This window comes from Bombus pyrosoma, linkage group LG3, assembly GCF_014825855.1.
Source record: "Bombus pyrosoma isolate SC7728 linkage group LG3, ASM1482585v1, whole genome shotgun sequence".
NCBI classification, from domain to species: Eukaryota; Metazoa; Arthropoda; class Insecta; order Hymenoptera; family Apidae; genus Bombus; species Bombus pyrosoma.
This window is the reverse complement of record NC_057772.1, coordinates 7,698,391-7,723,438: the sequence shown is the minus strand read 5'-3', so window position 1 is coordinate 7,723,438 and position 25,048 is coordinate 7,698,391. Positions and strand designations below refer to the sequence as shown.

Sequence of the window (25,048 nt, the reverse complement as noted above, 5' to 3'; positions counted from 1 at the left end):
CTTTTTTTTTTTTTTTTTTTTTTTTTGTTAACCAGGAAATATACGTTACCGGTTTGGTGATTTACAATGATTTTACAGTAGATTTACATCGTGAGTCGATCGGTACAAGTGGAAAACGAATTTACGTTCTCTGTGAGCCAATTGTTACAGGCGGTACACGTGAATTTACGATCTTTGCAAATTGAAGGGAACTGTACGTTTCCTCTCGAATTAGGATAAAAGTGAGCACCGTTTCATGTTACGAAAAGGATTTAATTTCAAGCGTTAATCTCTTTCCATTATTTTTCGTTCGATGATTATTTCCATTTAGCCCACATTTTATTATTATTTTACAGCCGTGTTTTTCAATATTAAAAAGGCTGTGCACGTACATCCGCGATATGTGATATTGCAGGGAAAATAATAAAATCCAATGTTCGCAGACTATTCGATAAATTTACGATGAAATTGATAAAGGATTAATGATAATGGCAGATGAATGCAATTGATAAACTGTAAAACAATCCGCAACTGTAGCGAAAATTTTTATTATCGGTGAATTACCTGCACGGTAGTACTTAAAAGGATTAACACCGGATGGAAAACTATTGTAAAATATCTTTATATTCGAATCTGAATAAGTTTGACAAGTTTAGCGTGTTTTAGTATGTGATATTAGAACAATGTTGTATAATGTTACGTATAACGTTGTATAGTGTGATGTAACATTATGAAATTTAATAAGAAAAAAGATTCCTATATTTTCGTATGCAAGTTAATTAAAAAGTACTATTCAATTGTTTCGCGGTAAATTCGGCTGTTTGATGGGAATTATTCGCTCTGTAACTTTTGTAGAGGGGCGAATCGCGAATAAAAACCAAGTTTCCAACCAAATAATTAACCAAGTTTCGTTAGACGAGTGACTGTACGGGATAAGTAGTTATATCGATTTCGTACACCGCTATTGATTTTCAATTTCGTTATTGAATACACTTTGCAACGAAATCGGCGCGATATGGGGGCGTCGCGTATTGAAACGATAGATTTTAAGTCAGGTGCAAAGATAGAACGAACACTGAATGACGCACATACGTGTTTCCGTGTTGTAATTTGCTTGAATGTAATTTGTTAAAAGTAATGGAGCTCGTGAAAAGAAATTAAAAATTTGTTAATAAAGCTTGATATTAGTAAAAATATTAATTTACGATTTATGATCGTAAAGAAATAACGATTGTATTAAATTCTTGATATTGTTGTTTTAGTTTATATTATGTTATATTAGTTTATATTGTTATTATATATAGTAACGGATAGTGGAAAAGCAATTAGAAACAAACTGTGATAGAAGTTGAGTTCGCTTTCTGACAAAGTTCTAACTCTTTGATCCGGACTTTAATTCATTGAGTTCTTTTGCTCGTGTACTTTATGACTCACAATCAGTTTTATTACGAAGGAGAAAGTATCGTGATTATAATGCAAGATAGTGTTGCTTGACTTGCAAATGAATTATGTGCATTGAATTCATGCAATCGCCGTGATTAACTGAACAGGTATTCCACGTTATGTTTTCATTACATTAGAAAAATATCCTGATGGCATTGTTGATTAGAGCGTGTGATTTATGATGCGATCGCAACACATATGGAACCTGTTAAACTAATTTCAGTTTTACAATTAATGGAAAAAAGAATCTTTCGGATGTAAATTAAATGTGTGCGCATATATTATTTGAATATTATGAATGATATCATATATCATATTCATACACACACATATCTATATATATAACGCTAAAATCTGAATGGAAAATAACCGCAAAATTCAACTGCCAGAAAAATCATGAAAAGAAACATTCGATCGTCGTTGAAATTTCACTCCATCGAAAATTTCATCGACGAAAGATCGTTCTAATTCCCTCGCATAAATTCCCCTATGGCATCGATCGAATAGTACGGTCACGGTGAATCCAGCGCGTGTTCCACTTAGGAGATTGCGATTAGGTGTCAAACGAAAGTTGGACAGAAAGTCGTGGAGTGAGGGACGGGTGTATCCTGAAGCTCATAAGTTCAGGGGCACATCGGCCAGCTTGTGAGATTGCACGTGCTGTCACGTGTCGGCGACTTGTATCGATATTAACAACGACAAGTTGAGACCACGCAGGGTGGACACGCGATCTCGACAGTCGCGAAGATTACTTTTTTCCACGGCCACGGACTTGCTGTCGCGTTACAAACAGCATAATTATTCGCGCGACACGTTCCCACTCGATAATGCGTAATCTGATGATGGACTTTTTCTTCCTTTTCCTTCCATTTTTCTTTTCTTTTTTTCTTTTTTTTTTTTTTTTTTTTTAACGGCAACACCATTCGCACGGCCGTTTAATCGTTTCTTCCTGCCGCGTCGTGTTTTACACTCGGTTTCCCTTTTCCCTTTTTCCCCGCTCGTTACGGGATTTGCAATTAACTCCCGTTTCTTTCGTACTCGATCGTATCGCTCGGACGTAATTCCGAAGGGGAGCTCTCGTGGAACTTGTAAATCTAAAGCGATCGCGAGTCGTGCGTTACGTGGAAAAGTAAAAAGAAAACGCTGTTTATTCAGTGAATTGGACGATCGTGTGAGATTTTGTTGCCAGAAGTAACGCTACTCGCTAAATGTGCTTTTCAAGTGTGGAAATCCTTTATGGCTGTAGATTGAAAATGATAAAAGTTACACATGGTTCAGTTTTACGAGCGTTATTCTTCTCGCCGATACGACGAATGTTATTACATTTGAAGATAGTTTTCCGTAGTTCTTGAAACACGGGATAGTCCATTCCCTTCGGCTATGATTAGCTACGAATGAGAAGATTGAAATGTTCCTGGATCGTATCATTTTCGAAGATTGCGTGTAACGCGTGCGTCCTATTTGTCTCTCGTAAAACTTATTAACTATTTTTCTCGCGCAAACTTAATGGAAACATGTTATCAACGAGTTGATTCTGATCCCGTGCCTTTTGGTGATAAGTTTGAAGAACAGGGCTCTGGACGAATTATAATAAGTAAACTGCGAATTTTTATGTATTTATGGGAACTTGGGAAATACAAAAATTTTCAGACCGCACGTGATGTGCAAAAGTATAAAAAATATCCGAAATAGAGCAGTCGTAAAATTTAGGGGATGAAACAAATCTCTATATAGATTGTCTGTATAGATTTCTTTGATTATCTCCATAAAAGTATATATTTGCGTAAAAATGCCCTGTCTAGCGATAAAAAGACCTCGTTCAGTCTAAATAGCTTCGGTTTAATTTTGCTCTTCCACAAAAATTCTTTATCTAAGATTCCTTGGCACTGCGTATACTACAATGTGACGGTACAAGAGAAAAATGTACAGATCTGTGTTTTCAACTCGTTACACTTTTAAAATCATAGGCAAATTGATCGTTATAGACGATAGAATTTCAGAAATCTGGCAACGCGAGATTCCATGTTGCCTATATGGACGTAGCCATTGCCGGCGAAATATTTCGACTTGCAGCGCGACGCGATGCATTCGAAAAATGAGGCGCCATATCCGAAATTACGATACGCATTTCTCTCGTCCTATTTGCGATGACGGAGAGCGAAGAATGGAATCCTGCACGGTGTATCCTACGATTAACGAGACACTGTTTTTACACTCCGTTTCGTATAACTTCGTTCTCCTGTTTAACGAATCGCAAATACTGCGCACGTGTTATGCGAATTACGTCACAGCCACTTCTTTTATTAATGCGACTTCATCCTCTGGTTGTCGTTCGATGGGAGGTCATGAATCAGCATTTCGTAGCAGCTTATAAACGTCGGTCAAGAATAATGACTGTATTTACGAGCTCTTGCTAAGCACAGTTCTCCAGCGGTGTGCGTATCGATAATCGTATAAATCGATGAAATCTGCTCGAAATAGTACGCAGAACGTCCCATAAGTTTTCATACAAATTTTGTTATCACGTTCTAAAACCGAGAGTTGTATGAAAAAAAATGTACAAGCTTTTTAAATTCATCTTTAGATCGCAACATATCGAAGAAATAAAAAAGCTGTAACTATATCGTAAAAAAATTTTTTTTCCTCTAATGTAGCATTTAAAGAATACCATTTTGCAAATTTTAGACAACTATAAAAACAACAGATTTTTGTTTCGAATAATAATTACAAGCTAAACCAGGTCGAATTTGACCCAGGAATATTCCCCGTTTTCATTTTCGCAACTGTATGCTCGCAATACGCAGTAAAGTGATCCGAGCATTTCGATGACTATCGCCATAGCAACTCTGTTCCACATAGTGCTCATTGCCAACTTCGAGCTACTTCAATGGCAAAGGTCTGGAAAACAAGAGCGTAATTCAATCTTCGCCTGGAAAACTACAGAAAGATCATGCAGTAAACACCCCACGCTATTATATCAAACCATTTATTGTATCAAACGTAGGTCCATTCGTGTTATAACCAACCATACAACGCAATTCTCCTTTAAAATAGAGAAATTCAGCGAGAATCGAAGCGCATTTCATCCACAGTTCCTGCTCGTTTCTGTTATTATTCTTTCTTTCTGCTCTTCATTCTTCCTGCACTTTGGTAACATTTGATAAAACGAAAGTGTAAACGAGCATTCGTTCGCCGTTTGCCTCGCCGAATCAGAGATCGAATGTTCTACGAACGCTCTAAGAATGCTCCAAAAGTGTTTGTTCGATTCTTTTAGGTGTTCGTCCAAGTCCGATCTTTAGGAACGTTAGTTCGCGTTCGCCGTGAACTCGGAACAGTCTCGGAGCATTCGCACGTGGAATTTCTACTTCGCCAGTAGTCCCTAAACGACGAAGGAATGCTCGTCTACACACTTGTTTCTAATATTTATTAACAATTTGATTTGCCATCGGCGAGCCACGTTACTAAATCTTCCAGAATGATTAAAATAAGATAAACTTCACAGACAAAATTTACAACAACGTGATCGATTTGGCTAACATTGCCAGAAGAAAGTTCGCAAATGTAGTATAATATTTTGTGAAATTTTAATTATGGTGCAGTATAATTTCAGTTTATTGCAGTTCCCAGGTGCAATGTATATCAAATTCGCGTTGCAACCAATTAAACAATCTTAATCCTGTTGCGATCCTCGACTTTTTGTACCGCGATCTCGCTATCATTTCTGCAAATAAGAAGACTTTTAATGTCCAAAGGATATACGCGTTACACAATTGAAACAAGAAACCACACGTATCGATAACAATTCTTTAATATTTCCCACAAATTTGGGATACTTATGAATATTAAAAAAAAAAAAAAAAAAAATACAGTCGAAATTAAACGATAAAACTTGGCACGGTTAAAGTAGTTGGGAAAAGCGAGCGTCCGCTCTCTGACCAAAACGCGTTATACTACTTTCACTCGTACGTTACGTTCGAATACCGTTCACTCGTACATTATATTTGAATACCATTCGCGATACTATTTGAATCGCACCCCCACGCTGATATTGATGCAAAACGTGGCGTTCATTGCAAAAGCTGATCGCTCGATCAATTTCCGCGTAACTCGTCACCGTGCATTAATGGTATTGCCATGACTGCTGATACCCATCCTGGCAGTGGTTAGATGGCACGTGCATTCGTACCGGAAAATGTACGAATGACAAGCGTTTCTGAATTACAATCTCACGTTTACCGGACTCTATGGTGGGGACGTGCATGTATATCGAGGAACGTGAACATGTCCCGAATACCCGAGGCTCGGTTCCGCGCTGCACATTTGTCTTACGCTTTCGGGAGGGATGGATGTATCTGTATTTTAACCGCCTGCCCGGCTAACCTGATTTCCACATGGCGCAAAGGAGAACGTGTCCTTTGAACCTGTCGTAATAATACGTCTTTTTAGCGTTTAGTGTTCACGGTGAACGAGCGACCCAGATTTCCGAATGTATTGTTTAAGATTCGTTTCGGTATTTCATTTTAGTCAGCGAAACGTTGGTGAATGTGGAACGCTGTATGTTCATGAGCGGAAACAGGCGCTCTTTCTCCTGATATTATAGACCGTTGTAGCATTGTACGATGTTATAGCAAAGGATTACCTGAGAATCGTAAAGGTAAATTTCGTTGGATAATGTGATTTTGATTATTTTATCGCTTGCGAGATTGTTAATCGTAAAATAATTAGTGTACGCGATACGTTTGCTTTCTTTTACTCGGAAGAATTTCAAGAAATAATGTGACGGTATGTATATTTCGTTAGGTTTTGGTACATTTTACTAGCCATGGTGAATCTATTTATATCGGAATTGCTGGAATTACTGGTTTATATCGAAAATATGAAATTTATGTATATTGAAAATTGTAACAAGTAGACCAATTATGAATCAGTTCTCGAAGCTTGACTTCGGATTGGTAAATGCCAAAACGATAAAATATTGAATACTCTATTTTACGTTTAATTATTATATTAAAATTTAATTGTTTTATTCCGTCTTTGTTTTGCAGGTAAGAGACAAATCGTTATCGTTAATGGCGTCTTAAAATTGGTAAGCGATTCAGTAATAACATACAATTCTTTTTCACCGATCGATTATTTGTTTCTAAATGTTATGCGCGTATCTAAAGCACTCTGAATTCTGGAAGTAGCCCTAGTTTAGTCGATATTAAAGTCTGACTTCATATTGACAAAACTTTGGCGAAGCGTGTCGTTAACGCAAGCTAGTAGTCTCATCGAGCATCTCATAGTTGTGAAATTACTCAGAAAAATTCCTTTGCTTATAATCTTTTCCCATTTCCCTATCATTGTTTGTTAACGGTAATTCTTTATCAAGCATATCAACAAATACTGAAAGAGAAAGGTATTTAACAAACACACGTTTAGTAAAATATTAATATATAGCGTGAATAATGGACTTAAATAGTGCTAAATTCGATGTCGTTAATTATCGTGACTCAATATAATCAACCGTCCAAATATTTTCATAATATTTGCTGAACGTATATTTGCGATAAATGTTTTTTAACTTCTATATACATCTTCGGATTCGCGTCAAATTTTACCAATATGATAGCAATAATCGTACCTCACACTATGGTGTTAATGAAATTTCAAAAAATTTCGACTTCACCACACATTCGATATATTGGGCTGGCAACTAAGTGATTGCGGATTTTGTCAATAGGTGGTCAATACCATCCAATGTTCATACAAATTTTCCCTGGCAAGTGTTCCAATACTTTCGCGAACCGTTGTATTTCTTTAATACTAGAACTACCACACCAGTCAAATTGACTGGTTTTACAATTTTATTTTAAAACTCCTACTGCATGTTATATCTTTTTTCCGCAATGATGTAATGACTTTCGCAACGATAACTAAAAGAATAATATAATGAATCTTATTTTGTGTTTTATGTGTTCAAACTGAAAATAATTTTGCATCGAGGCTACTTATACCAATACCAGTCAAAATGACCGCTACTTGTCGAAGTGTAAAAGGGTGCTGCAATCTGTTTATCGAGCCCCAATTAACCAGTTTCCTCGTTTTCTACAACTTTCCACACGTTTTTTCAAATTTTTATTGCGTATCATTCAACATGACGATATCAGTTATCGGGAAAATTCCGGATCGATCGCTATATCGCTAAATGTTAACACTACAAATACCACAGTAGTCAAAACGACTTGTTCTACAATTTTATAAATGTGTCGACCCTCGTTTAGAGATCATGGTCCCAGCTGGATTAATAATACATTTACAAAAATGAACTACATAACATGGGATTCCTTCTGTAAGAAAGTAGTAAATCGAAAAATATAAAAATATTCTATTATTACGTATTTTTGAAAGACCAGTCGTTTTGACTGATTATTATAGAAATTGCTTCGTGTTAAATATCATCGATAGTTCTAGTGTTAATCGCAAATAACTACCACTATCCAATAGACTGAATTCCACTGTATTAAAACTCTCGATATTTATTCACGTTAATTCCCAAGCACTTGAACGGGAATGCACGTGATGCTGGAAATCCTATGCGTAAACTATCTCATGCGGTTGCATTCATGCTTGTCGGTAATTGAATTCCGGCATTATCTCGTGTTCCGTACGTTTCAGGTGGTTTTCTTAGATAAAGTTATTTGCTCGTTCATCCTGCGTGCTGCTTTGCTCGCGGCTCCTCTCGTCGCGTTTCCTCTTCGTTTCCGCCTTTCGCCAACAGAATCTTCTCGTTGCGTCGTTTCCTTTGCGTTATTACGCTCATTCCTGAATTTCAGACGATTTTTTTGATATTCCGCAGAAGAGGTAATGATAACCCCCTCGCGAACATTCAACCTAACCCCGCAACTACGAAGAGCGCCAGTTGTTGGAGGGTTTTTGTGTATTCCGAATATTATATTCCGCAGCTCCTTCGTATTCAGGAAAATGTCTGAGGATAGCGATGGGTGTTATTCGCTCTCTATTTGGGAAATTCTGGCTGGAATTTCTAATAGATATCGTTTAACTATGTTTGAGAAAGACAATTGTTTTTTGCTTTCTATTCGCGAATTGTACAGGGTGAACCGTATAACTTGACTAATTTAAATAATTCGTGAAACGTGTTTCTTTAGATATCTTCATAAAAGGATTTTTGTAATATTGAAAAGATCGAAGGTGTATATTTATATCGTATGATAATCCGTGATGTATAATACATACATTATGATATGTGTTATGTAATATGTGTTTATAACATGCAGTTCACTAGTGAAGTATCAGAATAACATTAAATCTACCAGAAATTGCTATCTCATTTGCCTATAAATGCCTACTTCTTTTCAAAATATAAAATGGTAAATCAGTATTTAAACAACGGTTCTTAATATTATTAATTCTTGGAGGAATGAAATTTAGGTCATAAACTTACTCATTTCGTAGACATGTACGAAGAGTTCTTTACAATTTCCTGTTTAAATTTTAACGGCACGGATAATGAAGTTGCCTTGAAGAACGCGTTTACATAATTGCAAGACAAGCTACCTTCGTAAGACGAAACAGGAGCATGGTCGTCCCGTAATTTTTGTAACTTCGTGGCAAGCACGGAAGACGACAAGTACCTGGAAGAGTGTGTGCCGTTCCTTCCTCAGAAAATTATGCTTCAATATTTACATTGCCCATATTTTTTAAACAGTTTGTTGCTCGCTGAAGGAACATCGAAATCGAAAAGATTAAATGATTCGTTTCATTACGAAACATAACATTGTGCAATATACTTTCAGCGTAACTAACGATAAGTTATCGATAAAGCCACGTTGTACTAAATTATTTATATACTTATGTACTTACTAAATATCTTACGAAAATTGAAGATTACGTATTGAAAACCATTTATTCGGAGGATTTTTTTTGGAATAATTTTTTCGTTCACTTTATTCAAATATTGCTTGATACATTTTACAGTAATTTATAGTTTCCTCTTAGTTACATGATATTTCGTTACTTCGTTTTGCAGGTTTCTATAGAATTCGTGAATTTAATTTTAATGTAATATATGGTTTAATCCAAAGTACGACTTACTTATATACACGTAAATTAATGCGCAACGTATTTCGGTGTATGCTAAAGATATGCAGTGGCTGTGATTAAGCTGTCTGAAGTTCCAGTTACTTGGCGTCTGATTAATAATAGGACTATTTCACTTATCCCTGCGTTAAGGGGCCACAAACATAAATCTAACAAATCTGCAAGTTCCAGGGGTAATTTTTAAGAAGTAGGAATCTATTATTATTATTAGAAAATTAAGAATAGTATGGAGAAGGGTGAAGTTAGTATGTATTTCGATGCTATAGTACTTGTTATTTCAGATAATAGAGATTCTCGCTCATATCGTATTCTCACATGTTCCAATAAATTGTAAGAAATTCATTTGTATTATTTCTAGCAATAATATTTCTACTAACAATATTGAAATAAATAATAATAAATAAAATAAAAGCAACCAGTGTTAATATAGTTCTCGGTATATCAACAGTTTCAACAATTTTTCAACTTAAAAGCAACAAGGGGCGTTAACTCATGCGATTTCCAATCTTTTTAATCTCATGGCACACACGTGAATTAATTATTAAAATTCACTGCGGCACAGCAAAGTATATATTATATTTGTCTCTTGAAGCTATCGTTGTTTCTATCTGACGATCTAAGGAGAAAAGAGTTCAGTGACCTTGACTGAGTAACGAGGTATTACACGTTTTAAATCACAAGCTTACGCCAGAGCAAAAGGAACCAGGAAATCCTGAAGAACGGCCGAGAGGATCACGCGCGTGTCCAACGACTCGATTTGACCACAATCGCCCTCGAGCTGGACGAGTAAACAGTTTTAAAGAATCGCGGTACTCCGAGAGAAGAAGAGAAACGTGAAACCGAGAGAACAGAGGGCATAATGGGATGGGTAGAGAAGAGAGCGTCGATGAGTGAGCGCGGAAAAACGGGTAAACAGGAGTATTCTCAGGTATGCGGGCTACGGTGCTAGTAGCTCTGATACAACAAAGGGAAATGGAAGAAAGTATTATACTGTGAATGAGTAAGGCGCAGATGGTGAATGAGAGAGAGAGAGAGAGAGAGAGAGAGAGAGAAAGCGAGCGGGAAGATGCAAAAAGCTGCGTAAAACAAAGAGGATAGACAACGTTTAAATGCTTTTCGATACGAGAGCAAGACGGAGATTTCATCAAAGTAGAAATTCCTGCAAACTCGGAAGAGGGGGAGGCAGTGGAAGGAGGCCCGTTCCTCAGTCAGGTGGCCGACCAGGGAGGACGAGCTGTGCCGGCGAAGCCCCGTTTCGTCGAGGGAGCTGCGTTCGTCGTGAATCGAGTGACGAAGAGCACCAGAGAAGAGAGGAAGGAGACCGAGGACACGGCCGGGGAAAAGGAACAAAGGGACGATGAGTAAGGTGAAACCGAGAAAGACGGCTCATGGGAAGCAGCCTCGAAGAAGAAAGAGGCCACCTACTACGCGGGATGCGTTGGTGGTCGGGGTGCAAAAGCAGGATGAAACGAAGGAAGAGAAAAGACGCGGTGGAGGCGCTACGAAGCGGCGCTAAACAGAGATAGCAAACGGGTAGAATAGAGAGAAGACGCGTCGAACAGAGACAGGCTGATGGAGCTTGAATGGGAGAGCTTTGGGCAAGGTAGCGAGAAGGAAACAGCAGGGGTTTGGATGAGAAGGAGGGAGTCTTGGGTGGAACGCAGACGGAGATACGGAAGGTGGGAGAACGTTCAAGAGAGGGAAAGAGCAAGAGAGAGAGAGAGAGAGAGAGAAAGTTGGACGAACGTTGTTGGGGATGGCGATGGAGAATCCTCGTGAAAGATAATCAGTGAGAGAGAATGTGATGGAAATGGTGTGCACCGGGGAGAGGCGCTGCGAAGGGGAAGGCGGAAGAATCAGAGGGCGAATTCGAGAGGAAGAGAGACGTATGAGAACACGGACGAAGAGAGGAAGATCGAAAGAAACGGCAAAAGTCATTGGAGGAAGGAAAAGAGAAAATGTTTAGTTTGAAAGAGGGAGATAGAGAGATTTTATGCTGTACCTAGTATACTAGTACCTACGGAGTTAGAAAGAGAGAAAAAGGGAGAAGAGAGAGGGAGGGAAAGAGAGAGAGAGAGAGACGGTGAGTATCGTTGAAAACAGAAGAACGGAGGGAGAACGGTGTTGGAAGAGCGAAAGAGAAAGTCGTCACGGGGATTGAGGGGAGGGAAAGAGAAAGAAGGAAGGCGACAAGTTCGAGAGAGAGGTAGAGTAAGAGGAAAAGAGAGAGTAGAATGTATAGGGGGACTGAGTGGTGGAAGGGGTGTGAGCAGGCGTGTTGGGGGTGGGTGGGTGGGTGCTGGTACGGTTTTCAAGAGGAAAGAGAAGGAGAGGGGTGAGCAGCGAGTGGTTGGTGCATTATTGATCCCAGTGTGTGCGGACTGGGCAAAAAGAGGAGCCTCCGGCTCGGCTCGAGAAAGAGAGGGACCGATACTTCTAAGCCGAGTACGAGCGAGAAAGAACTACTGATCGCAGACAGATATTAGAAATGCGTTCGCCTCTTACCCGGCGTATACCGCGCACTGACGAACCTAGAGAGTGAAAACATCTATCGTAATGCGGCGAATTCACACATGGCTGGCAAATCTATCGGGGAATTGTGTAAGAAGGAACGAATCTCTTATTTCTCTCTTTCTCTCTCTCTCTCTCTCCCTCTCCCTTTTTCTGCTTGCACTATGGCCGTTTCGGATAGCTGGAATATGATGTTTCGCGACGGTCGTTACTTTGGCCGGGGACAGTTTCGTTGAAAATGAAATTTCGAACGCAGTTTTTGCAGTTTCAATGCCTGGCTCCTGGTGGCATGGCATGATTGAGCTCGCCGTGAAATTGGCAAGTTTTTAAACTATTTATTATGGGTATGGAGTTTATTTGGAAAGCTTTAGAGTTTGTTGAACTTTATAGATATCAAATAATTACTTTGGAACATGGAAGGAATTTAGAGCGAAAAGGACTGAACGATAAAATTTGTCAGCTGTATCTTTTTTTATGCGAGTAATAGTCGAACATTTTTTATATATTTTTACATTTAATCGACATATTATTCATTGACGCATCCTTTTAAATCTTTTACCAGTAATTATGTCATTAGATAATATTGATTTAACAGTTTCAATAACAAAACACTTTTATTCGTAGCGAAACATTTAACTTTTTCAGTTAGGAACAACGTTTCCGAGGTGTTGCTGTTTATTGAAAGCTACTGAAAACGCAATTTTCAATCAAAATGTTTCATGGTGAATCAGTATGTATGGAATTATTATTATTATTAGTATTGGAGTTTATAGTGCCTTTGAATATTGTTTAACAAATTTGTAAATATTGCCCGACAAATTTCCTCGGCTTTGAGAGAAAGCTTCATTCCTATCGGCTTTAAAATATTTGCATTTACTTTCATATATTGTTTAATATACATCATGGACTACGATATGAATCATTGTTTTATACAATAATGCGTATGCGATTTACATTTAGAAGTAAAGACTTTTGCTTTGTCAAGTATAAATATCTACAATGCAGAAGTGATCGTGATATTCAAAAAATTGCAATAATCCACTGATATATTAAAATATATAGGAAGAAATAATTAGAAAAATGTAGTTACCTCCAGCAAGCAATGAATTTAAATTCTGAAAGTGATTAAAGGTATTAAAAATTCTGTAGGGATTTTATCTAGTCAACAGTTTCGTAATATTATATCCGACGATATTTTTTACAATTCTGATATTTGATTTGAAATATCCAGCTTTAAATTATTTCGAGAGATATACTTTTAATATTCGACGAAATTGTGAAACATATGTCCTCACGAAACGCTGCAATTATTTTCCACTTGTAAACAAAATTGTTTACGCTGTCAGTGAAATTATCTAATTCTAAAATTAATTTAAAAATTATTTGCGCACAATATATATCGTTATTCTTCTGTGATATTATATTAATAATATTTTACAGAAATACCATAGAAAACACTAGTGTACATAGATGTATCTATATTCATGCGCGAAATAATATTTATAGAAGTACGTAGTTCTAACGTGCAATTTTCTACATTTTACATGTATACCGGATACTTTTAGTTTTCCGACAGTCTCCGTTCATTCTTCATTCTTACGTGCTACTTTTTCCTCAAACTTTAATTTTACACGTTTGATTGTATCTGTGTCAAGTTTTCAAACTTTCCTCCTCGACCAGCGTCGTTTTGCTTCGTGATCAATCACAGATATGAATCGCGAACACATTGAAAGCTCCGGATATTCTTTTCTAGTTATTTATTAAATGTTGAACTAAACAGCATGAACTAACGATTCTTGGCACGCTTCGAAACGAATCGACTTATGGCTTTCGATTGTGGATCGGACAGATCATTTGTTTCACATCGTTAGATGTTGCTGAGTTATATTTCGTACACTACGCTGTAAAGAATTAGAGGCATAATATTTCCAACCTGTAGGAACGGTCATCGATCGAATAAGATTTTATTGAAAACGTCAGTGGTTAAAATAATAAGAAGATTTTCAACATGGAATTTTGTAAAACAAAATTGTGAACACTTCTACTTATTTTGACTAACATATATTCGATATATTCTATTAGGAAATTATACGTACTTCTACAAATAAGAATCAATTAGTCGAAGTATACTATAAAAAGTAGCAAAATTAAATGATAGTAATTTTTAACTTCTATAGAAGTTGCAGATGTATCTTTCTAAAACACTTATATAAATTTCAAGATTCGCAAACATTTTGAAATTATCTACACTCTGTTGCTCGCTCCTCTTACAGCGAGCACACAAATCAAATCTTATTTCATTTGAAGAATAAATCGAACAGGAGACTCACGTTGAAGCACCTACATGTGTATTCTTTTGTACTTTGAAGTAGCACAGGTTCTATCGATTTTACACACATTTTCGTCGAACAATAGTGGGTTGTTTATCGCGGAATTTTTGCGCCGACGAACGTCTTATTATTAATAGGGACGATCTAACAGAAATTCTTCTTCACTGGAAAATAGGTCAACCGTTGTTTCTGCGAAAGCGATTGGACGCGAATAGTCAGAAATTACGTGCGTGGATGAAAATAATCCAGGCTATTAACGTCGATGCGTTTTAAACGCTTTGTCAAAGAAATGGTAGGAATTCAACGAATTCCAGAGATGTCGGCGACTCATCCGGTCGAATATCGGTTCGACTATTTCTGAAGTCCCACAGTGGAGCGTCGTATGGAATTCGCGTGTGTTTTTCGACATTTTCGTTGCTCGTTCGACAACGTTCGCATGACTCCAATTTACAAAGAAAACGAAAAACGAGAGAGGAGAGAAAAAAACAGATTTATCGATTTTACAACGGGGACACGGCAAATGGAGGTGAGGGAGGAAACGTTTGGTTCTTTGTCGAAATGCGAAATAGGAGGACATTCGTGCACTTTTTTCGCAGTTCGGTTACGAGCGTTGGGATTCGACGAATGTTGCGTAATCGAATGCAATCATAATAACGTTCTGTTTGGAATGTTATCAAAAGTGCACCGTTGCATAAATAAAATGCATTTAATATTGAACGACCAAACGGGAGTGCGCAATTCCCCCGATATTGTGGACGATATGAAACCTATACCGGGCACAACCAAGCGGTAACATTTTTGCAAATGCTCTGATTTATACGATACCAAGGGCTGGGAAACAGAGATTTCTTTAATAAATGGATATTATCTGCAAGAAGATATTCGATAGCTTGCGATATCACTAAGATATCTCTTTGTACACAGGAATTATTAGGAATATTATCTTTAACGAGCAGAGGCGTTTATAGTTTTTATAAATCTTCGGAACTTTGCCTGTGCTAATTTCTTATCTATCGCTTTTATCTATTGTTTAACTAAAACTTCCCAAGGATATTTAAAACGAAATGTTAGAAGATATTTTCGCTGAAATTATTACCACGTTCAAACCAGCGTGAGTCACCGGTGGGCTACAATCTGCGCTTCTATCTGGCGGCGTGGATCACCGGTGGCTCATACCTTTCTTTTTACCAAAATTCAACGAAAACTAGAGTGCAAATGTTATTGGAGAAGACGAGTATGAAAAAGCGCGCCGGCTTGAACGTGTTGAACATGCTTTAAGAGAGATAATGTTATTTGTGATTTAGTTATTAAGAGTTAAAGAGGCTTATCTACTATAACAATTTTATATTAAGTATTATTTTTGTCTTCTATATGACAAAGAGTTGTACTGAGAAAAAAAATCAGCTTCTACAATTTCAGTTCGAATATCGTGAATATATAAGATTAATATACATGAAAAAAGAACACACCAATTTGCCAAAATAAATAATTGCACATTGGAAGATAATCAGTTCATATTTTTCACGCGTTTTTCCCCAAGAAACTATGTCAACTATATAAATTACGTTTCCGTCCGTTCGTCATTCCTCTTAAAACTCTTTCCAAGTCTTACTAGCAACACAGTCTCGCATATAACATATAAATTTTAATTTTTGAGCGGTAGCCGTGTGAGTCATACTTCTAGTAGACAGAGAGAGTGGAGAATGAAAATCAAACGCGGTATTCGAGGATCAATTGATTCGCGTTTGAAGTATTCATTCTGCGGCGACCTTTTCGCAGTGTTCAGAATCAATAGAGGCGAAGGATAGAGGCAAACGTTGCCAGGCCTCCGTTTCAGGCAACAATATCCATAAATTTCAGCCTCGATAGAACAAACAGCGGACCGACAATCCAAAGTCGAGAAGTTTTCACGCGTAAAAGGGAAGTATCAAGCATGTCAGGTTACCTTGGACTCTGAAAAATCGACCTCTCGATTCGCCCCTTTCATTTCCCTGCTCGATAGTCGTGCTTACGCTTTTAGTTCCATCTACAGCATCAGACCATCGATTTTTCTTCTCTTCCGGTGATCCATTTCCGTATCGTGACCCTTCAATCGAGCTGCGATAAACGATTTACAAATGCACTATTCGGTATGAATGTTGGATATATTTCGAAAAAAAATAAAAAAATAAAAAATAGATATAGCTGTTATTTGAAAAAGTTCGGATGAATGAGATACGGGATTACAGTGAAGATCGTGTAAATAGAGAAACGATTATCTTTAAATGTATTATTAATATCTGTAAAAATTTTAAAGCGTCAATTGTTTGAAATCACACCTTCTCAGCTGATTTTTCTCTAATATTTGGTAAAAAAGTTGAATGTTCTCGTTGTTTTTATATTCTACTGATTTTATTATAAATCTATTATTTCATTCGCATTGTACGAGCCGCTGAAACAAAACCGATCAACTTCGCGAAACAAACAATAGAGAAAATTGATGAAACTACAGAAGATAAGCTTCGATCAAATGTTTCCTGAAATGTAAAAAATGTTAACTGCTTTACGCTGTGAGCGGCTCATACAGGAAACACTAAATAAAGTACAATTTTTAAAAATCCTCCAATAAATGTAACAAGTAGACGAAAATCTAACATGAATGCATTACGAACGAGCGTTATTTGAATTATTATTATTTTCCAATTTTATACTACCTGTGACATTCTTTTTCCATTTTTGTAATCAAATGATCACAAACGACAAAAACTCCTTCCTAGATCGTACTATCGGTAGTAAGAAACAGATAGCCTTGACAGTGGAAGGCTGGTAGCTTCTCTAATTAACCTCATTAGGTAATTACCGTCGAGACGGCAGCAATTTACAATCGGCTATCGGCATCGTCGTAAAACCGGTTGACCCTATACCCTGGCACTTCGAGTCTCGCTCGTGTGCGATTTTATAGGTCCTTCGAAATGAGTGTCCTGCAGTCGTCTCTCGACTATTAACGGCCCCGTAAGCCTCGACTTCCGCCACTTTATGGGCCGGTTAGTGGCCGATACTCAGCATACGTAAATTATGTACAACCGATTGTGTGCTATGTAATGGCCGATCCATTGTTGTTTCAGAGATAAGAGAGCGCCGCGTGATATCTGTAACGACTCTAGAATCGATTATGCTCTTTTTTTGGGGAACAACGATGAATAATCGTTGCTGTGAGACGGTGAGAGAATACGAGGGTTTGAACGATACGGTTTCTTGGGGTTGGTCGTTGATTCGGTTGAACGAGGTTATTTGACGGATGTAAGCATTTAGCGCGTAATTTGTCACTTTGTATCATTCTTGGCAATTTAAAGTTCTTTTGGTTGAGTTCGAAGGGTCGAGGAAACAGCTTGAGAGCTTCCCTTGTCATTCCCGATTATCTCTGTGTTTTTCCTTCTATCGTTAGGGAATACATTTTGTAAAGTAGGTTTAGATAGAACAGAAAAATAGAGCGAAGCAGTTTTTCATTTGTTCGTAAAAAGTTTGTTCATAAAAAGTTCGTTCATAAAGGGAAATAGTGGAAACGAAACTTTTTATATTTCATAAAAAGGAAACGAATAGCAGGAAAACTTCTTTTCCACCGATCGAACTAATATTTGTTCGATGTAGTTAATACGCTCGCCTAGTGGCGGAATTCTCTATCGTATCTGCCACGCGGCATTAAAATAGTTTCGCTTATTTTTCCGTGATACGTGTTTAAACGTACAAAGTTATTTTCCGCAAGTGACTTCGTACGTAAATATAATAAATTAATTGAACTGGCTCGTTAGAGACAAATTGTTACCTTTCATCTATATTTCAAGAAAAATTTGTCAAGGTATGCTGCTTTAGTACTATCAGTCATCTTCTACCCATCGTCTTTCAACCATAATTTATCTTTCGACAGCCACAATACGTATATAGTCCTATGTTTCTTTATTCTTATTTTACCAAGACACCTTATTATTTTCGACCAAGACACCGGCAACTTAAGTTCGACCCAACCGATGTCTCAGACCCGACGCTTTGTCCCCTTATTCGCAAACATCGAAAACACATCCTCGCGTTTGTTTATTCTCAGCAGACACCCGAACGGCGCAGTTTCCAGGTACATCGGTGGTCTACCAGCACAATAGCAAACACGAGATCAGGCCGCGTTTCAGATGCAGCAAAGCGTCGGTCGCGTTAACATCGGCTCGGCAAGAAACCCCGCGTCTCGACCCATTTTCCCCGGGAAAAGCCGATAACAAACGCTTGTCGCATTCTTGCGTCTTCGACCCAGATTTTCCCTTCGGAACCGCGCGTGTGCGTGTATCAGCGAAACTCATTGCACGCGTCGGCATTCGTCCTGGCCTCTTCGTCCCTCTCGCCGTTCTTTCTTTCTTCTACCTTCCGTATCTTTCGCCCTTTCACTTCCCTCGAGCGACGTCTGAACGAGTTTTTCCATGCGCCCGTTGCGTGGCCGTTTTAAAACCGTTGGTATACGCGTATACACGACATGTAAAGGCTAACGACGAGTCCTTGTCGTCGAGAGACCGAAGAGGCCTAATGAATGGGTCGAGGATCTTTTTATTTCTCTGCTCTCCTACCCGTACGCCATCGTAATTCTTCCTTTAGCTCGGTTCCTCCCGGTTCGCCCTCTCTTTCTTCTGTTTTCTCCTTTGTTTTCTATTTTTTTTTTTTTTTCTTTTTAATTTCTCCCCGTGCAAGTTCCTCGTTGTCGGTGCTCTTCCTCTTTTCCGAGCTGTCTCCTCGGGGCTAAACGAAGCTTCGTGTCGCGACGCAGCCGTTCCGAAGCAAGAAGCGCGACGATGCGACGTTCCCGTTCCACTGTCAGCTACGACGCTTGTCCCGCGTTCCTTTCGTGCTCCTTTTGCGCGTGAAATCGTTCGGCAAATTGGCAGAAACGAAAGGCCAGGCTCTCGACGAACGCGAAAGGACGCGGCTCCCAGCTGTAACTTTTATTAAGTTTCCTTTCTCCTTGGAGAAATTCGATGTCTGCCGGTTAAAGGGCTGATCATTGCGTATGCAGTGCAGCTCCCTTGCGATTTCTGAAATTCGACTGTATTCTTGTTTGCTGGATTCTTATTTTTCTATCTATATTCTTATTTTTCTTTTACTTTCGGTTTCCACGGAAGAAGATCACGTGGCAATAGTATGATATTTTATTGTTTGTAGATTTTAGAATTTATTAGTAATTCGTAGTTGGAAGAAAGTTTTTTAATACGAAGATAGTAGCGGGGAAGTATAAAGACAGTTTCCCTAGTTTTCTGATTTGAATGTTGCTCTCTGATTAAATAGAAAGATTTTATACAAGATACGATACGGTCGGAAATGAAAACAAGTTTAATGGTTGGTTAAATATCTTGATACAGCATGTGGTCGTAAAAGTTATTGTTCTGAAATTTGGGAAATGAGCGGTTAGGTTCGGGTTTAGGTAGCGTTAATGTGTTGTTATACTCCGAAACTGGAAACAGTGAAAGGCAATTATTATTTGTATCATTAAAAGTTGTATAATTGGAAGATAAAGTATAATAAGATTACGCATGGAATAATTATTCTACCGAGTAATCCTTTGTATGGGAAAGTAGGAACAAAGGGAAAGGGATATTATAGATTTATCGTATTTACTCTTCTACTTAGTTGCTCTTGTGTAATTGTATTTCTCGCTTATTTAGTTAATTGTAATTTGTAGACGATTGATTTAATTGTTTAAAATATGTATTTTTCTCAGGCGCACGAATTCCTCTGTGAAGAACAACCATAAGGTGTTTAATCAATTTTTAATAAGACCAAGAATCCAGTGTATTCGATAAAATTTCTGTCACGAACTTATTCAAAATTAACTAAATTTAATCTAGATGTAACTAAATTTATTTAATTATTTCTACTTACAAATTGAGTGAATCTCGCGAGTCCACTTTATTTGCACGGTTGTTTCGTTTCACGGTAAGAAAGAAGCAGCTTTCCATTCGGCACGTGCGCTTCATTCAACGTGCATCAAACCGCCCTTAAACTGTCCTTAAACAGTCGGCACTTGGGCATTTAATTTAAAAGTAACGCCGCGTGGTTGGCAGCAACGACGTTCGTCGACTCGTGCACGCGAATTCGTAATTTCTCAGCGAGCCAGCGCGTACTATCCACGAAGGAGCCCTAATTTCCCGTAGAGATGGCGTGAAAGCTCGCAAGAAGCTGAACATCGCCTCGTTATTTCATTAGGTAAATGAAAAAGCGACTTGCAGGGTCCAGTCAAGAGGGGCAAGTCCGAGTATTTCAGCGAGAAACAAGGAACTAGTCGTTGTTCTGCCGAGGAACGGCCATAAAAGTACGCTGCTGCTCGAAAATATGTGGACACCTGCTTATTCTTGGTAGAACGTAATTCACACGCTACGGATTCGTATGCAAATCCACGTTTTCCAGAATATAATTAAAAAAAAGTAGAAGCTCGGTAGAAAATTGTTTTACCTACCAAGTAATATACAGAGAACTGTACTATGAATATTTTAGATATTTTTTCGTATTACGTGCATTTCCTGTATTTTCAAATTTCCTATAAATGCACAAAAATCCGTACTCGTAATTACATTGGAAAAATTTTAACGTCAATCTGAAGCTTTGCGTGGAAGTTGCAAGATATTTAAAAGAAACTTATATTTAATAAAAGATTGTTATACAATCGCTCGAAACATGTAATGGGTGATCCTACCAAACACCGAGACTCGTTAATATCGTGGATGATCAGCTATCTAAATACGTATACTTTTGCTCGATATCTTGTAACTTCGATATTACGTTCCCGTAGTCGTCAAAAATTGTATCAATATAATCGTGGAAATGAAACGGCGTTGCAACGCTAATGAAATTTCAAAATGTTTAATGTAACACACGTGATATATTCGCGAAAAGTGCCGAGAAGTACGTACGAGTACTTTCGCGAGTCACTGTATGTGGAGCATAAAACGAGGCGAAGGAAAAGTTACGAGTGGCTGTGTGGTTGAGAAAGAAGGAACGTAAAGTCGAAATGACAGAGAGGAATGTGAGAGAATGTGTTCATTGGACCGATGCTGCTGCTAATGGAATCTTGTAGTTTCGACAGTGGTATTTCTGGTGAATGGTTGCTACCGAGTCTCGAGTAAGGAATAATTAACGGATAGATAGCGAATGATTTTAGAAAGTCTTGGCGTAGAATTCGGCTAAATTGATGGTTGATCGATATTTGCAGGGCTGTAGGAAATGTTTGTAATTATTGGGACTTGGGAATCGGTGGTATAGCTATTATTGGAATATTGATTATGGATATTATGCGTTGGTGCCAGTGGGTTAGATAATCACTTTCGACGCTGGTTCTGCGTAGATAATGATCGTTAGTTGTCATATTTATTGAGTTTGTTGTTTGTTATGCTCATTATAATTGTTGGATTGTTTATGTATGAGGTTGATATACGCGGGTGACTGTCGTCGAATGTGTTGTGAAGCACAGATACCACATAAATAATTAATGTTTTCGATTAAAATGAGCAATGATTTAATATCTGTTTAACTACGAAGAACGTAATTAAATGAAATTAATTGATAATAGGCAACGCAATTAAATAATATAACATTCTGCATTGGGTACTTCCTTCTTCCTTCCATGTGCAGCATTGTAGAGGAATTGAAATACTCTGCCAGTTCTTGCCTATTGATAATGGAAATATATTAGTTTATTAAATCTATTGTACGGAAGTACAAGACGCGAGACATGGTTTGCGGTGGACGTTCTGTTTTAATTTGTCAGGAAAGTGGTGGCTGGTGAACTTGTTGAACTTAGAAAAATTGAAGAATTAAACTATCGCGTTAATAGTAGAAAGCAGCAAGCAGAAGCTTAGAAAATATTAGTTCGTTTAAAATGACCAATATTTTATAAGATCATTTTGTGATATTGTTTTATAATTCTCTGATATGTTCATTTTGGGTTTTTCGCTGTTCTCTTGTCGGTATTTTAAAATACTGATTTCTCTTTCCGTCTTCCTTTCTTTTCCTGCACCATTCTAAGTAGTCTCAAACGAGTTCTATAAGATTTAGGTCACGGCTCCATTTATAACGGCATTAGTGAAGTAGGAAAAACCATAAATCAGCAGCTCCATGAAAAGAATATTCAATGATTCTTGCACAATAGCATGTAAAAGTATTCTCTAGAGACGTATTTAGTTAATGTTAGAAGAGCAATGATGTGAAGATCACGTACGGGAAAGAATAAATATCACTAGAAATTTCATATTTCACATTTCATATTTCTAATTTCAACCGCTCGTATTTCGCTTTCGAACTCGACCAATATTCGTGTCACCTGGTCATCCTGAGTAATTTATTCTGACCCAAATTTTTAAATCACAAGTATTCTGTCATCGATAAACAGAATTTCAGTTTGGCCAGAAAACAGGCCAACGGAGGATTGCTTGGTGAAACATTAGAACTCGGTACTCGTGAATGAAGATCATTAAAGAAAACATCATGAAAAAGCTATGAACGAGAAAGGAGAAAGAATAAGAAATAATGGGGAATAGGGGCCGGCGAACGACGAGAAAAATCAGGGGAGAGAAAGGAGATGGCTCGGCGTTACTTCTCGAAACATTTGCTACACGAAGTATTCTCTTGGTCCCCGGTGGACTGGCCATTCCGCTAATTAGCCCGATTTAGGGTAACGTTGTTTTTACCCTGTTCGCTCTCCATTTTCCCCTCTGGCCGGTTCCTTTTTGGCGTCTGCACGGCCGCTTCGCATCGCCGCTTTAATGCAGCCGCCATTGGTGGGCGTCGCGGCGCATCTGCCGGTGCTTTTAATTTTCGGCGTCATACCGTGGATATTGGCCGAGTAGCGTTCCGCTTCGTTTCGTTTCGACTCCCATTGTCTGGAGAAAGTGTCGGGCTACGCGGTGGATACGCGTGCTCCTCGTTTCGCCGGGATATTGCAGAAATAATGGCGATATTAATATTCCGTGGCGCGGCGTTTTCGCCGCTGCAAAAACGTCCCCGCTTCCTGCAAATATTCTTCGAGGATAATGCATCGTATGCCGCGGAATCTCCTCTTCTTCTCCTTCTACCTACGTTCTTCTTTTTTCAGTTCCTCTTTCATCTACTTTCTTGCTACAGCTCCGCCGTCTGAATTGATTATCGACCACGATATCGTATCTTTCTTCGTCCATCTCGATCCATTTGCATTTAGAATTTCAACTCCCGTTTGGTCTGTTTGCAACAACAAGATCGGATCTTTTATGACAAGAACGTGATTCTCTCACCGATCTAAACATTTTTCCACTTTGTGTAGAGTTTTGTGATTATGGTCTAAGGAATGAATATATGTTTGTTCGTGGGCAAATAACGTTTCGTTGTGGCTTGGTACAGATTTGTGTCTGTACGTAGTTGGTATAAATGGGCTATAGGTGACTACGACAGTACGAGGTATGTCATTAATTGAGTTAGATTTAAGTTGGGCCATTTAATTCGAATCTGTATTGAGAAATCTTATTGATGAATTCTATTACGCGAATTACAAAATGTAGATCGATATAAAATAATTCTACGATACAGCAGGTTAAACCAAATTTTTTTCGTTTCCGATGACCCAACCATACACATTCATTTGCATGCTAACTGAAATTTACGTTATCTGTAACTAACATTCTATGTCGAGTAATTACACTGCAGTGTGTAGGTATCGAAAGTGTTCTGGTTATCATAAAAAGATTTAAAGGAATTTTATTTTGTAAATACGTTTCCGGTAATAAATCATTGTTCATAATAAATACTGTATATCAATAAAGTATTAAGCATCGTTAAAGATTCGAGAACTTTTAATAAATGATCAACATTGGATTGTTTGGAAATTTTATAACATTTTCCACAGTTGGTATATACCGTTGCACATATATTCGATAGGTTTGGATAGATAGGAAGTTTAATTCGAATAAGTATGTTTTAAGTGGATCATTCGATGCAGCATCTAAAATCGGTTAATAGAAAGATCTTATTTTTAGAAAAATTAAATTTTCCTTCGAGTTATTCGATCTGTGTGAATTCCCGTTAAAGAATTTTTTCTGAATGGTATTCCACGAGCCGCGCCTGTGGAAAAGTCCGCAATTACCATTTCACTTGCTTAGTTTTCAATATAGCCACACATATCCTCTACTTAACAAAAATTACCGCGAAACTGTCTTAATGCGGGGAACTAGTTTGTATATTACAGTTATGTTATGCACATGTGAACTTTAAACAGGGAAATAGAAATGAAATGTTAAGGAACTAGAACATAATCTAGAGCACGTTCCAAGCATGTGGCAATTTTTCTGCAAATTTAGAGAAGATGGAAAATTTAAATTAAATTTGCAAAAAAATTATAAACATAGAGTATTTTATATTTTAGAAAAATAAATATTACCCTTTATTTGCTGTCGTAGTTTTACCTGTAAATACATATATAATACACTTTCATAATTCTATACAAATGAAATTGACAAATAATTGTATATTTTTTTGCTTAAGCGCTACAACAGTTTTCTCATTTTTTTTTTTAGAGATAGTCAAAGATTTATAGTATAATTGCCTACAATAATATTTAACTATATATTCAAGCATACTTTGTAAAATTCACCGCCATTATACGAACGATTATTATCATTATCAAAAAAGCGTCAAACGAAATCATTAAGGAG

At 37.7% G+C, this 25,048-nt stretch overlaps 1 protein-coding gene across 6 annotated transcripts in view; it reads left to right on the top strand.

Moving 5' to 3' along the window:
• The window catches only part of LOC122565939 (E3 ubiquitin-protein ligase MIB1), a 674,113-nt gene that overhangs the window by 367,597 nt on the left and 281,468 nt on the right, over positions 1 to 25,048 (top strand). Inside the window, exon 11 of one of the 6 annotated variants that reach the window (XM_043722490.1) lies at positions 6,468 to 6,486. The exons of the other annotated variants lie outside the window; for them this stretch is intronic. Within the exon in view, the coding sequence (XP_043578425.1) occupies positions 6,468 to 6,471 (4 nt within the window). The 3' untranslated portion in view covers positions 6,472 to 6,486. Of the gene's footprint in view, positions 1 to 6,467; positions 6,487 to 25,048 lie in introns of those variants that run through there. 6 annotated transcript variants of the gene reach the window in all.